We start from the raw sequence: 15,656 nt of genomic DNA, 5'->3' as shown, positions 1-15,656 counted from the left end.
TCCAGGAAGTGAAGCCTTGATGCAGTAGTAAGTGCAGAGAAAAAAGCACTTTATGTACATTTCCTATAATAAGTGTATATTGGGGATTTGTAAAACTTTTGGGGGCAATACAATACTTAAAAAAAAAATTAAGCTGGGCTTGTCCTTTAACAACAGTTCATACAACACTATTTAACAGTGAATTGTGAATTGTTCATCCATCATTCACCGGGTATAGGAAGCCCAGCTTCTGCCAGGCATCAAAAAATTGAGTGAAACTCATAATTGTTCCTCTTCCGCTCATCACACACATGGAGCGGACGGGACCTATGTCTGTACTGTGTATATGTTACATTCTACATCAGCCGGATACAATAAACCTGATCTGTTACTAAACTACAAGAAACAGAAAGTCTGGGTTCACACTACGCTTTTGCAATCCATTTTTGGAAGAAAAAAAAACGAACAAAAAAAAAACAAGAAACAGATGCAATTGTGTGCAAATGATGCAAATCCGTTTTTCCATTGACTTCCATTGTAAAAGAGATGGATCAAAAGGATGGATCAACCTCATTTTTGTGTCCATTAAAAAAACAAAAAAAAACGGATCAATTGTGAAGTCAATTGAAAAACGGATCAAAACGAATGCACACAATTGCATCTGTTTTTTTCGTTTGTCTTTTTTTTTTCTTCCAAAAACAGATGGCAAAAACATAGTGTGAAACCAGCCTTACATGAAACTAAAGTTACAGCTCCAAAGCTTTAAGACAGGTCAGGTGCATCCTGGGTAAGTATGCTAATCAGGGCAGGGGGCGGTCACAATGGTGGCTATTCAGGGCTGCTGCAAGAACGTGGAAAATACCCCCACTAAGGGCCCTATTCCACCGGACGATTATTGCTCAGATTATTGTTAAATAGTTCGAAACTAAATGATAATCGTTCAGTTGAAATGCAGTTAACAATTAACGACCGAACGAGAAATCGTTGATCGCTTTATAAGACCTGGACCTATTTTTATTGTTGCTTGTTCGCAAATCGTTTGCATTGAATAAGACATCGTTCGGTCATTCGCAGTAGATACGAACGCAATAGCGAAGAAATAGCTAAGAAAAAACGATCGCAAATACGATCATAAGTAACAATTATCATTCCATGGAAATCATATAAATCAACAACCAAAGAAAAAGCCATGTCACACATACAAGGGTGGCACGTCCCCAGAAAAAATGATGGAATAGACTGTATGTGAAAGTGAAAAATAATACAGATTTTATTAGTACACAAAAACTACAAAGTACAAAACATACATAATAAAATCAATTAAAACCACAGCATACAAAGGCCCATGTTGAATGGACATGGAGCCAGGACATAACGACATGTATAAATATTATACCCCCCTATAGCTAATGATATTGACTCACAACAAAAATGGTGTAAAAATGTCAGAGTGTAAGCAATGATGTCTGTATAAATGACTAAACTCTATGGACACAAAACAACAAATGATAACAAAAAAAGGGGATAGAAAAAAATATGGGAGCCAAATGAATAAATCAAATATCACCAGAGGGGGAGTCCATGTCAGGGTCCGAGAAACCCCACGCGTTCTGTCTCTGTCACGAGACTTTCTCAAGGGTAAAGATACAAAGACTTACTACACATACATATAGCACTTGTAATTAATGAAAATTAGTTACCATATCCGCAAAAGTGGATCTCGACCTGTGCCTCCAACATGGCCGCGGCGTCACCAAACATCCACTGCGCATGCGCGTGATAGCGGTACCGCCCTCCGATGATGTGGGCAATGACGTGTATGGTTCAACTTTATTGACACCAAGTAAATACTGACAAAATAACATTATATGCGCCGGCATGGACTACATATTAGCCCAACTTGTTGTCAATTCAAAGCCGTGCACCTCACTATGCACCACACAGAGATCGCGTAGTTTAAATAAATACTAAATAATTATTATAAGTTGTTACTATAAATAGATTTATGCAAATACTAAATAGTTATTGTGAATTGTTACTATAAGTATAAAAAATAAATAAATATTATAGTAATAAATAGATAATTAAATACAAACGTACATATATACAAAATATGATGCTAAACGATAGCCAAGTGTAAGTCGATCAATAAAAAAATATGGACATTCATATATGAAAAGTAAAATAATAACCAAACACATTTAAATCAACCAAATCCATATGATTCATATCCTAACCATCCAAAAGTACATGCCCAAACTGTGATATACATCCCCACTCAATAGTATGCGCATGCGCCCCCACACAATACACAATAATGCGCCCACCAAAGAATTATTTTAAGTGAAACTTAGAAAGACGCCCCACACGAAAAACAAAGAACACAGAACCACAAAAACAACACGAATATAGTACGCAACAGATTTAGTAATAATGTACCCATTAGTTGCCAAAAAAGAAGAGACTTAACAAGAAAATATAATAAGTAAAAAGTGTGCAAGGCTATCAGTGATTAGATACTCAAACCTGTATCCAACACCAGCATCATATTATTTATTTAATATTTATTTATTTTTTTATACTTATAGTAACAATTCACAATAATTATTTAGTATTTGCATAAATCTATTTATAGTAACAACTTATAATAATTATTTAGTATTTATTTAAACTATTTTTCTCCCACTACGCCATTGTTTAAAATTGTATGTATAAATTCACATAATAAACCTCTAAACACTATTTTACTACATTGTTATTGGATAAGGGTTTCACTTTAGTGCTTTATATAGGCATAATGCAGACTACGCCATCTCTGTGTGGTGCATAGTGAGGTGCACGGCTTTGAATTGACGACAAGTTGGGCTAATATGTAGTCCATGCCGGTGCGTATAATGTTATTTTGTCAGTATTTACTTGGTGTCAATAAAGTTGAACCATACACGTCATTGCCCACATCATCGGAGGGCGGTACCGCTATCACGCGCATGCGCAGTGGATGTTTGGTGGCGCCGCGGCCATGTTGGAGGCACAGGTCGAGATCCACACTTAGCAAGAGGCATGGTCATTTATTTGCGGATATGGTAACTAATTTTCATTAATTACAAGTGCTATATGTATGTGTAGTAAGTCTTTGTATCTTTACCCTTGAGAAAGTCTCATGACAGAGACGGAACGCGTGGGGTTTCTCGGACCCTGACATGGACTCCCCCTCTGGTGATATTTGATTTATTCATTTGGCTCCCATATTTTTTTCTATCCCCTTTTTTTGTTATCATTTGTTGTTTTGTGTCCATAGAGTTTAGTCATTTATACAGACATCATTGCTTACACTCTGACATTTTTACACCATTTTTGTTGTGAGTCAATATCATTAGCCATAGGGGGGTATAATATTTATACATGTCGTTATGTCCTGGCTCCATGTCCATTCAACATGGGCCTTTGTATGCTGTGGTTTCAATTGATTTTATTATGTATGTTTTGCACTTTGTAGTTTTTGTGTACTAATAAAATCTGTATTATTTTTCACTTTCACATACAGTCTATTCCATCATTTTTTCTGGGGACGTGCCACCCTTGTATGTGTGACATGGCTTTTTCTTTGTTTGTTGATTTATATGATTTTTTCATGTCATATTGGGTTGAGCACCCCACTTTACAGATATAGTAGTGCCTTGTCCTTTATTCTTGTTTTTTTGTTCCATGGAAATGAGTGAACTTTTTTAGGTCATTCGCAAAAGCGGTCGTTTGAGATCGTTAATCGTTAGCGATTATGCAAACGATAATCATCTGGTGGAATAGGGCCCTAAGTGCTGTAACAATCTTGAGGTGTCTGGAAAGCTTTAGAACCTGAGATTCCCTCCCTCTGTGCTTGATGTGACGGCCGGGGCCCTTCCATGGTCTGTCCAGATGACTGTACAATATCATCACCCTTGAAGCCAAAGCCAGGAACAGACTATAAACAGAGAACAGGTCATAAAGAAAAGACTGAGATTTCTCCTCTTTTCAAATCCATTCCTGGCTTTGGCTTCAATAATGAGTCAGATAATTTTGTCTGTGCAAATGCACCATTAGATTAATAAAGTCTTAAAAAAACTAGGGGACCGCTCTGCGCAAATCTCATATTGTTCTAACATTTGTGACCTTTAACACTTTTGCATTGTGCCAAAGGGGGCGTGCCTTCAGTATAAGGGGGTGTGCCTTCAGTTAAAGGGGTGTGTCTTCAGTATAAGGGGGCATGGCTGGAGTGCAAAGAGTTATCGCCACATAATATATACAAATGTACCCAACAGCAAACGTAAATGCAAGCACACATCAAAGAAAGTAAAAAAATATATAAAAAAATTGTGCAGATTAATTGTCATTCACCTACAGTGACTATAGTCCACCAGCAGGGGGAGCTCAGCTACCAACCTCTACCCTGAAACCTTTAGGAATAATGAAATTTACCAAATCAGAGGAAGGAGCAGCGGTAAAACCATAACAGAGCCTGCAGGACTGTTACTATGGGATGTATGTACAATTCTACGGCACTTAGTAACAGCTCATTACAACAGCGCCCCCTGCAGGACTGTATGGGATGTATATACAATCCTACGGCACTTAGTAACAGCTTATTACAACAGCGCCCCCTGCAGGACTGTTACTATGAGATGTATGTACAATCCTACGGCACGTCCTAATAACTCATTACAACAGCGCCCCCTGCAGGACTGTATGGGATGTATATACAATCCTACGGCACGTCCTTACAGCTTATCACACCAGCGCCCCCTACTGATCCCTGTAGATTACTTCATCTATCATTCACCAGGTATAGGAAGCCCAGCTTCCGCCGGGCATCAAAAAATTGAGTGAAACTCATAATTGTTCCTCTCCACGGAAATCTTTAGTAAAAGGCGAAAGATTTATTCGATCTGAAGAGAAACCAGAGTATACAGTATATAGCGGGAGACACTACACGGACTCTGCGTGCCGCTCATCACACACATGGAGAGGACGGGATCACCACAGGCTAATCCTCCTCACACAGTGATCACAGTAAGGCCATAGGGAACAGATCACAGTGCCGCCCAGTGTCTGATCACAACCGGGAAACGATCAACTATCATGAGATACACCGGAGAGAAGCACCGCGGTGCATCATGGGGATATGCAAATACCAGCCTCGAGGGGCGGAGTCACAGCGTCAGCGCGGGAACAGTGTAATGACAGAATCGAACCAAGAGCTAAGCGGCTCCCCGGACTACAGGCCGCCCCGATACACCGCAACACACTGTTACCGGAGCCCGCCCCGATACACCGCAACACACTGTTACCGGAGCCCGCCCCGATACACCGCAACACACTGTTACCGGAGCCCGCCCCGATACACCGCAACACACTGTTACCGGAGCCCGCCCCGATACACCGCAACACACTGTTACCGGAGCCCGCCCCGATACACCGCAACACCGACTGTTACCGGAGCCCGCCCCGATACACCGCAACACCGACTGTTACCGGAGCCCGCCCCGATACACCGACTGTAACCGGCCGGCCAGTACTGGTTATAATCCACCCGCCGCACTCACCTTCATACTGCACCTCCATGTGCACGGAGCGCAGCGCCCCCAGCAGCGGCTCTACTATGGCGGGATGCGGCTCCGGTACAATGTCCTGCAGGGAGAGACCACAGCCGGGTTATAGGGGGAGCCCGGGCCTAGATACCCCGGGGCTATAATCTAGGGGGAGCAGATACCCCAGTGCTATAATCTAGGGGGAGTAGATACCCCAGTGCTATAATCTGGGGGGGGGGGGGGGGGGGGGGGGGGGGGGGGGAGCAGATACCCCAGTGCTATAATCTAGGGGGGGGGGGGAGCAGATACCCCAGTGCTATAATCTAGGGGGAGCAGATACCCCAGTGCTATAATCCAGGGGGGAGCAGATACCCCAGTGCTATAATCCAGGGGGGATTGTTACCCCAGTGCTATAATCCAGGGGGGGAGTGTTACCCCAGTGCTTTAATTTAGGGAGGAGCAGTTACCCCAGTGCTATAATCCAGGGGGAGCAGATACCCCAGTGCTATAATCTAGGGGGAGCAGATACCCCGGTGCTATAATCTAGGGGGAGCAGATACCCCGGTGCTATAATCCAGGGGGGAGCAGATACCCCAGTGCTATAATCCAGGGGGGAGCAGATACCCCAGTGCTATAATCCAGGGGGGAGCAGATACCCCAGTGCTATAATCTAGGGGGAGCAGATACCCCGGTGCTATAATCCAGGGGGGAGCAGATACCCCAGTGCTATAATCCAGGGGGGAGCAGATACCCCAGTGCTATAATCCAGGGGGGAGCAGATACCCCAGTGCTATAATCCAGGGGGGAGCAGATACCCCAGTGCTATAATCCAGGGGGGAGCAGATACCCCAGTGCTATAATCCAGGGGGGAGCAGATACCCCAGTGCTATAATCTAGGGGGAGCAGATACCCCGGTGCTATAATCTAGGGGGAGCAGATACCCCAGTGCTATAATCTAGGGGGAGCAGGTACCCCAGTGCTATAATCTAGGGGGAGGGAGCAGATACCCCAGTGCTATAATCTAGGGAGAGCAGATACCCCAGTGCTTTAATCTGGGGGGAGCAGATACCCCAGTGCTATAATCCAGGGGGGAGCAGATACCCCAGTGCTATAATCCAGGGGGGAGCAGATACCCCAGTGCTATAATCCAGGGGGGAGCAGATACCCCAGTGCTATAATCCAGGGGGGAGCAGATACCCCAGTGCTATAATCCAGGGGGGAGCAGATACCCCAGTGCTATAATCCAGGGGGGAGCAGATACCCCAGTGCTATAATCTAGGGGGAGCAGATACCCCGGTGCTATAATCTAGGGGGAGCAGATACCCCAGTGCTATAATCTAGGGGGAGCAGGTACCCCAGTGCTATAATCTAGGGGGAGGGAGCAGATACCCCAGTGCTATAATCTAGGGAGAGCAGATACCCCAGTGCTATAATCTAGGTGGAGCAGATACCCCAGTGCTACAATCTGGGGGGAGCAGATACCCCAGTGCTATAATCTAGGGGGGGGGGAGCAGATACCCCAGTGCTATAATCAAGGGGGAGCATATACCCCAGTGCTATAATCTGGGGGGAGCAGATACCCCAGTGCTATAATCTAGGGGGAGCAGTTACCCCAGTGCTATAATCTAGAGGGAGCAGATACCCCAGTGCTATAATCTAGAGGGAGCAGATACCCCAGTGCTATAATCTAGGGGGAGCAGATACCCCAGTGCTATAATCTAGGGGGAGCAGATACCCCAGTGCTATAATCTAGGGGGAGCAGATACCCCAGTGCTATAATCTAGGGGGAGCAGATACCCCAGTGCTATAATCCAGGGGGGAGTGTTACCCCAGTGCATTAATCTAGAAGGGAGCCCGGGGATTAGTTACCCCAGTGCTATAATCTAGAGGGGGGCAGATACCCCAGTTCTATAGGGGGGAGTAGTAAACCCAGTGCTTTAATTTAGGGGGGAGCAGTTACCCCAGTGCTATAATCTAGGGGGGAGGGGGGGGGGTGTACTTACCCCAGTGCTATAAACTAGGGGGGAGTAGTTACCCCAGTGCTATATAACAGGTAGTGTATGGAGTATATTATATAACAGGACATGTTCAGGGGTATATTATATAACATAACATATTTGGGGGTATATTATATAACTGGACATATTGGGGGGTATATTATATAACATAACATATTTGGGGGTATATTATATAACATAACATATTGGGGGGTATATTATATAACTGGACATATTGGGGGGTATATTATATAACTGGACATATTGGGCGGTATATTATATAACTGGACATATTGGGGGGTATATTATATAACTGGACATATTGGGGGGTATATTATATAACGACATATTGGGGGGTATATTATATAACTGGACATATTGGGGGGTATATTATATAACTGGACATATTGGGGGGTATATTATATAACTGGACATATTGGGGGATATATTATATAACGACATATTGGGGGGTATATTATATAACAGGACATATTAGGGGGTATATTATATAACAGGTAGTGTATGGAGTATATTATATAACAGGTCATGTTGGGGGGTATGTTATATAACAGGACATATTTGGGGTATTCTATATAACAGGACATATTGGGGGGTATATTATATAACAGGACATATTGGGGGGTATATTATATAACAGGACATATTGGGGTATATTATATAACAGGTCATGTTGGGGGGCATATTATGTAACAGGTAATGTATGGGGTATATTATATAACAGGTCATGTTGGGGGCATATTATGTAACAGGTAATGTATGGGGTATAATATTATATAACAGGTTATGCTGGGCTATAATATATAACAGGGAACAGTAAATGTTGAGGGGGGATTTCTGAAAAGTTGGGGGCACAGTGTTATATGTAGGATTGGGGTCATGTATTATAACAGGACATGTTGAGGGGTGTTTGTGAGGGGTATGTATTATATAGCAGGACTTGTTGGGGGGTTTCCTTACCTGAACGATGCGCAGCGTCTGTAGTACCAGATGCTGAGCTTTAGGGGAGGTGCAGGGTAGGAGAGCAATGAGACCCTTGTACACCTGGGAATGGTATTTAGGGTTGCCATGGGCCAGTAGCTCCAGTAACATCTGCGCCTGTTCTTGGGTGTCTTCCATCTTAGACTTTGCTAGACATTCAGCCACTGCACGAACTCCTGCCAGGAGAAAGATGATGAGAGTAATAATACATACAGTGGAGGTGTGAGAGTGGCCCCCACAGCTAGATTATTCACATCATCTTGGAATCTGAGGAGAACCCTGTTGCTTCACACTCACTGCAGCTCACTTACTCTCACAGATCTCCGGGAGTGGAAACATTAGTCAGTATGCGGTGGCGTTAGTCAGTATGTGGGGGTACTAGTCTGTATATGGTGGTATTAGTATGTGGTGACATTAGTCAGTATGCGGTGACATTAGTCAGTATGCAGTGACATTAGTCAGTATGCGGTGACGTTAGTCAGTATGCGGTGGTATAAATCAGCATGTGGTGTTATTAGTATGCGGGGGTATTAATCAGTATGCGGTGACAATAGTCAGTATGCGGTGGTGTTAGTATGCGGTGACATTAGTCAGTATGCGGTGACATTAGTCAGTATGCGGTGGTACTAGTCAGTATATGGTGGTATCAGTCAGTATGCGGTGGTATAAATCAGTATGTGGTGGTATAAATCAGTATGTGCTGGTATTAGTCATTATGTGGTGGTATTAGTATGCGGGGGTATTAATCAGTATGCTGTGACATTAGTCAGTATGGCCGTGATGATACAACATGTAGCCGTGCTGCACTCACAACATCCTCTCATAATTTTTCACCGTGCGGCGAGTGGTCAGAAATGCCAGGGCTGATTTTCACTCCCAGTCCGGCCCTGGATCTCCGCGCTCACCGCAGATCTCAGCACTCACAGATCTCCACACTTACCATAGCTCTCGCAGATCTCAGCACTCACAGATCTTCACACTTACCATAGCTCTCGCAGATCTCAGCACTCACAGATCTTCACACTTACCATAGCTCTCGCAGATCTCAGCACTCACAGATCTCCACACTTACCATAGCTCTCGCAGATCTCCACACTTACCATAGCTCTCACAGATCTCCACACTTACCATAGCTCTCACAGATCTCCACACTTACCATAGCTCTCACAGATCTCAGCACTCACAGATCTTCACACTTACCATAGCTCTCACAGATCTCAGCACTCACAGATCTTCACACTTACCATAGCTCTCGCAGATCTCCACAGTTACCATAGCTCTCACAGATCTCAGCTCTCACAGATCTCCACAGTTACCATAGCTCTCACAGATCTCCACACTTACCATAGCTCTCACAGATCTCCACACTTACCATAGCTCTCGCAGATCTCAGCACTCACAGATCTTCACACTTACCATAGCTCTCGCAGATCTCCACAGTTACCATAGCTCTCACAGATCTCAGCTCTCACAGATCTCCACACTTACCATAGCTCTCGCAGATCTCAGCACTCACAGATCTTCACACTTACCATAGCTCTCGCAGATCTCAGCACTCACAGATCTTCACACTTACCATAGCTCTCGCAGATCCCCACACTTACCATAGCTCTCACAGATCTCAGCTCTCACAGATCTTCACACTTACCATAGCTCTCGCAGATCTCCACAGTTACCATAGCTCTCACAGATCTCAGCTCTCACAGATCTCCACACTTACCATAGCTCTCGCAGATCTCAGCACTCACAGATCTTCACACTTACCATAGCTCTCGCAGATCTCAGCACTCACAGATCTTCACACTTACCATAGCTCTCGCAGATCCCCACACTTACCATAGCTCTCACAGATCTCAGCTCTCACAGATCTCCACAGTTACCATAGCTCTCACAGATCTCAGCTCTCACAGATCTCAGCTCTCACAGATCTCCACAGTTACCATAGCTCTCACAGATCTCAGCTCTCACAGATCTTCACACTTACCATAGCTCTCGCAGATCAGCTCTTTGTATTTGCGTCCCGCTCTTGCCAAAACCTGGAGGATTCTTAGTGCCTCCATCTTGCTTTCTTCATTTATCTGTTTCAAGCCAAGGATTTCCAGCAACGTGAGGATTCCTCCGACTTCCACAAACTCCACCTTGTATCGACTGCTGTGGGAAGAAATCATAGGAGAGAAACAAATGAATTTTAATATATATATATATATATATATAGTTAGTTAGTTAGTACTTGTCTGGAGTTTAGCACACAGACCATTGTCTAGACAGGACTAGCTATGTAAAATGTATCAGTCTGGGGTCCAGGCTGTTTAGCTCATAGAGCATTGTCTAGACTTATTAGTTATGCACAATGCACCGAAATATTGATAGTAATATTGATACTTGGGGGGGGGGGGAATCGTTCGGTACCAGGATTCCCTGGTATCCAGTACTTTATATAAAGCTGCGCAATAGCCTGCCAGACCCCACACACAGGCCGCAGCCTCCCCCTCAGCAGACCAAAGCCTTGTGCATCCCCCATAGATCCCCTCAGCTGACAGGAGCCTTGTGCATCCCCCATAGATCCCCTCAGCTGACAGGAGCCCTGTGCACCCCCTATAAAACCACCTCAGCAGATCAAAGCCTCGTGCACCTCCCTATCCCCGATCCCCTCAGCAGATAGGAGACTTTTCCACCCCCTAATAGTTCTCCTAAGCAGATAGGAGCCTTCTGCACCCTTCAAAAAGAGGGGGGGGGTACGAGACCTGACAAGATGGAGCAAGAGCTGCTGAACAGAAAGGTGATGGTTCTGCTGTGGAACCAGGACTGCACCCAGGGGTAATGACAGCTCCAGATACATGGCACAAAATGACTCTCACAGCCCTACAGGCTGAAAGCTAAAGTTATGGGAGTCAGAAATTTGAAGCACATTTATTTAAAAAAATTTAATTTTTGACGTGTCAATTCTTTCGGCGGAATGCGGAATCAGCCGACCCACCATAGAATGGTGTCTATGGAGCCAGCGGAAAGGCGCGCGGCCGTGCGCGTGTACAGGTGGCAGAATTTATCTGCGAGAATTCCGTAGTCTGAACCCACCCTTAATAGTATGGACCTGAAGAATACAGAAAACATGTCAGATTTATTACACAGTGGACAGCGTAAAAATTGGGAGGCATTAAACCTACATCGCCGGGGGGGGGGGGGGGGGGGGTGTTATATTTGTATTTGTATGGGGGGGTTTTGTACTTTATTAGGTTATGTTCACACTATGTATGAGACCGGCTGGGTCACGGAATGTCCGGTCTCTGGAAAAATTATCCCTGCCGTACCGCCTGGATGATCTTTAGCCACAGAGTGCTGATCAGAACTCCCCACTGCACACTATGGAGCCTGACCCGAACTGAGCACGGTGTGCTGGGGTCTTCTGGGGGTCTCACCTGCCCGATGCTGACAGAAAGATCCAAAGTGACTGCAGGATCTCCTTCAGACACGTCCCCAGCATATATCTATACTGAGGTTAAGAGATCCATAACCATGACTAATACCCAGTCAGCTATAGGCTATGTTCCCACAGCAATTATCATCGGCCGTTATCATCACTGCGCCAGAGTGCGACTTTGCTGGGTATAGTGAAGGATACGAGAGCCGCAGCCAGGTGGTCAGTCGCGCTAAGAACAGGCTGCCGCCCTGGGAGAACTCCTGCTCCAGCTCCGGCACCATCTTCCCTTGGTTGAAGGAGATGAAGTTCCTCAGTATTCGGCTCCGCGTCACTTTGTTCCCGTTGTCCCATTCCTTAAAAAATGCCATGAGGCGACTGATGGCCTCCTGCTCCTGGACAGACGACATGGCGACCGGTGACCCTGTGCACAAGAGACAGCAACGACCATTAAAGGGGTTATCCAGTGCTGCAAAAACATGGCCACTTTCCCCCTACTGTTGTCTCCAGTTCAGGTGCGGTTTGCAATTAAGCTCCATTTACTTCAATGGAACTGAGCCTCAAAACCCTGCCCAAACTGGAGACAACAGTAGGGGGAAAGTGGCCATGTTTTTGTAGCGCTGGATAACCCCTTTAACATCCTGGCATGTGATAGCACATGTATCTAATCCCACTGTGTGATACACTGTGCTGAACCACCAGATCTAAGCTTATAATGTGTGATACTGACAGCTCAGTCACGGTATCTAACCTTATTAAGCGTGATAGAGATGCTGTATCTAATCCTATCCTGTGTCATACTGTCTGCTGAGCTGCTGTATCTAATCTTATTCTGTGTGATATTGTCTGCTGAGCTGCTGTATCTAATTCTATCATGTGTCATACTGTCTGCTGAGCTGCTGTATCTAATCCTATCCTGTGTCATACTGTCTGCTGGGCTGATGTATCTAATCTTATTCTGTGTGATATTGTATGCTGAGCTGCTGTATCTAATCCTATCCTGTGTGATACTGTGCTGAGCTGCTGTATCTAATCCTATCGTGTGATACTGTTTGCTAAACTGCTGTATCTAATCCCATCATGTGGGATATTGTGCTGAGCTGCTGTATCTAATCCCATCATGTGTAATACTACTGTATGCTGAGCTGCTGTATCTAATCCTATCCTGTGTGATACTGTGCTGAGCTGCTGTATCGAATCCCATCATGTGTAATACTAACTGCTGAGCTGCTGTATCTAATCCCATCGTGTGATACTGTTTGCTAAACTGCTGTATCTAATCCAGTCATGCATAACGCTGCCCGGGACAATCACCCAGCACTACTCCCCCCATCATTACTAGAGCTCGCTGTGATGACTATAATATAAAGCCTGTGTGATCTGCGTCGCGGAGTTGTGACGTAACACACGGAGGATATATCTACTACTGACATAATATTAGTTAATGAGCCCCAATCTGCTCACCTGCACCCCGTGACCGCGCCGCTCATCAAGCTGTGCGCAAACCAATCAGATCAGGTGACAAATAGGCATCAGCCAATCAGAAGTGAGATCTTAGTGTAAGGGGCGGGCTCTAGTGGGTTGACTACAATCACTGAGGTGAAGTAGCGGGCAGGTTTCTTAGTAACGGTAACTACAGACTCTTCGGTTGTCAGGGTGCAGGGTCACGCTGAGTGGGCGTGATCAGATCAGGTGACCTCCTGCGAGCTGTCTGATTGGCCGCGTGTGAGGGAGCGGTTCCGGTGGAGGGGGCTGGCCGAGCCGTTGGACCCGGGGTCAGGAGATCTGAGCGCGGTATGGGGGATCCGGACATGGACTATACCATCGTGCTGCCAGAGGCGGCGCTGGAAGGTGAGGCTGCGGGCTCTGTCATTTGTGACATGCACTAGAAGTATCAGCACGCCCAGGGCGGGAGAGGTGAGGTTACCATAGCAGATGACCAGATGACCGACCCCGAAAACGTCAGTAAGGTCAAGGGGGGCCAATCCTCCAGCTACGTCTTTACGGTGAATGCTATAAATCACAGGTTCCAAACTCAGGCCCTCCAGCTGTTGCAAAACTACAACTCCCATCATGCCTGGACAGCCAAAGCTTCGCTTTGGCTGTCCAGGCATGATGGGAGTTGTAGTTTTGCAACAGCTGGAGGGCCTGAGTTCCTCAGCATATCCCCGTCTTCATTGTTTGCTATGGAGATGAGGCACCAAAACAGGACAACAAAGAGTTAATTCACAGCTACATCACCGGGCTATCTCCTCTGAAGTCAGCACTGACCTCTGAATAGAGGCTTTCACACAGGTCCCGCTGTGTAATCCTTTGTTCTCTGCTGGCGACTAATCTCCCTCCTCCCCCTCCCCTCTCCATAGGTTACACAGGGCCCGACTGATGTAAAAGAGTCAAGATTTCCTGATAATGAGCAGTGAATGAAAGAGAGGAGGGGGGGGGGGGCTGGGTAAAGTCTTTTTGAATGCAGATAATGGCAGATTTGCCTAATAAACCCAATTACAAAGGTTCCCAAAATTGCCTGGACTATTGATTTCTGCAAAAAAATAAAACAGTGACACTTTAACAATAGATGACAAGGAGAAACTTCATATCCCCATGACAATGGAAGGTATAATAATTTCTTTTTTTTTCGGAGGGGTGATGTCATGTGTGAATGGCGCACTCCTTACTGTATGAGAGATGATATGTAAGAATAGAGAGCTGAGAGGCCATCTTTATTCACAATGTTTCCAGTCCTGCAGCGCCATCTAGTGTCAGACTGTATAACAGTTTCAGCTTTCTTCCTGCAGGATGTGGCTGGGAGCAGCAGAGGGAGCCAGTGGTGATTCTTCTTGGGTGGGGGGGATGTAAAGACAAGAACCTGGCAAAGTACAGCGATATCTACCACAAAGAGGTAAGTGTCCATCTGACTGCAGACTTATATCTGGCTGTATATTTCCTACCTGTAATGAGAGCAAATCCAACCATAGGCAACCTAGGAGAATGGCCTTCCTACTTATGTGATGGAATCTGCTCACTTGTGTTGAACGGATGTGAGAAAACTAAGGGTCCATCTACACAGAAAGATTATCTGCCAAATATTTGAAGCCAAAGCCAGGAAAAGACTATAAACAGAGATCAGGTCATAAAGAAAAGACTGAGATTTTTCCTCTTTTCAAATCCATTCCTGGCTTTGGCTTCAAATCTTGGTCAGATAATCGGTCAGATAATCTTTCTGTGTAAATGGACCCTTAGGTTTGGCAACTCCTCTGAACCCGAATGCTTGGCCTTTGATTCCCAGTATCTCGAAAAGTTGAATGCCGCTTTAGGTAATTCTGAAAAAAATGGATACGCTTCTCTAGATGCCAGGAGTCAACTGCTGAGGGTTCGTAGAAGTTGCCCAACTCAGACAGTCTTTCTGTATTATACTCTAGGGCTGCACTTATTCTGCAGGCAGAGTCACTGTGTACATACATTACTTATCCTGTACTGATCCTGAGGTACATCCTGTATTATACCCCAGAGCTGCACTCACTATTCTGCTGGTGGGGTCACTGTGTACATACATTACATTACTTATCCTGTACTGATCCTGAGTTACATCCAGTATTATACTCCAGAGCTGCACTCACTATTCTGCTGGTGGGGTCACTCTATACATACATTGCATTACTTATCCTATACTGATGCTGAGTTTGGGGGGGTTCACATTGAGGAATTCTC

The 15,656-nt window shown here is 45.2% G+C and overlaps 2 protein-coding genes and 1 non-coding gene across 6 annotated transcripts in view; 1 reads left to right on the top strand and 2 right to left on the bottom strand.

Moving 5' to 3' along the window:
- ARMH1 (armadillo like helical domain containing 1) overlaps positions 1 to 13,572 on the bottom strand; it is a 40,251-nt gene extending 26,679 nt beyond the window's left edge. Inside the window, exons 1-6 of one of the 4 annotated variants that reach the window (XM_069981213.1) lie at positions 13,416 to 13,572; positions 12,156 to 12,375; positions 11,953 to 12,021; positions 10,521 to 10,687; positions 8,516 to 8,712; positions 5,556 to 5,640 (exon numbers count right to left, since the gene is read on the bottom strand). In XM_069981213.1, the coding sequence (XP_069837314.1) occupies positions 5,556 to 5,640; positions 8,516 to 8,712; positions 10,521 to 10,687; positions 11,953 to 12,021; positions 12,156 to 12,361 (724 nt within the window). In that variant the 5' untranslated portion in view covers positions 12,362 to 12,375; positions 13,416 to 13,572. The other 3 variants (XM_069981214.1, XM_069981211.1, XM_069981212.1) reach the window with 3 other exon arrangements.
- LOC138800133 (U5 spliceosomal RNA) lies at positions 4,804 to 4,918 on the bottom strand. The gene has a single exon (XR_011364340.1). It is a non-coding gene; the product is annotated as a U5 spliceosomal RNA (small nuclear RNA).
- Positions 13,573 to 13,585: 13 nt separating the features above from the next.
- The window catches only part of TMEM53 (transmembrane protein 53), a 3,868-nt gene continuing 1,797 nt past the window's right edge, over positions 13,586 to 15,656 (top strand). The window contains exons 1-2 of the mRNA XM_069981220.1: positions 13,586 to 13,802; positions 14,744 to 14,847. Coding sequence (XP_069837321.1) covers positions 13,748 to 13,802; positions 14,744 to 14,847 — 159 coding nt within the window. The 5' untranslated portion in view covers positions 13,586 to 13,747. The remainder of the gene's footprint in view (positions 13,803 to 14,743; positions 14,848 to 15,656) is intronic.

This window comes from Dendropsophus ebraccatus, chromosome 8, assembly GCF_027789765.1.
Source record: "Dendropsophus ebraccatus isolate aDenEbr1 chromosome 8, aDenEbr1.pat, whole genome shotgun sequence".
In the NCBI taxonomy this organism is placed as follows: Eukaryota; Metazoa; Chordata; class Amphibia; order Anura; family Hylidae; genus Dendropsophus; species Dendropsophus ebraccatus.
This window is presented reverse-complemented; position numbering and strand designations above follow the sequence as displayed.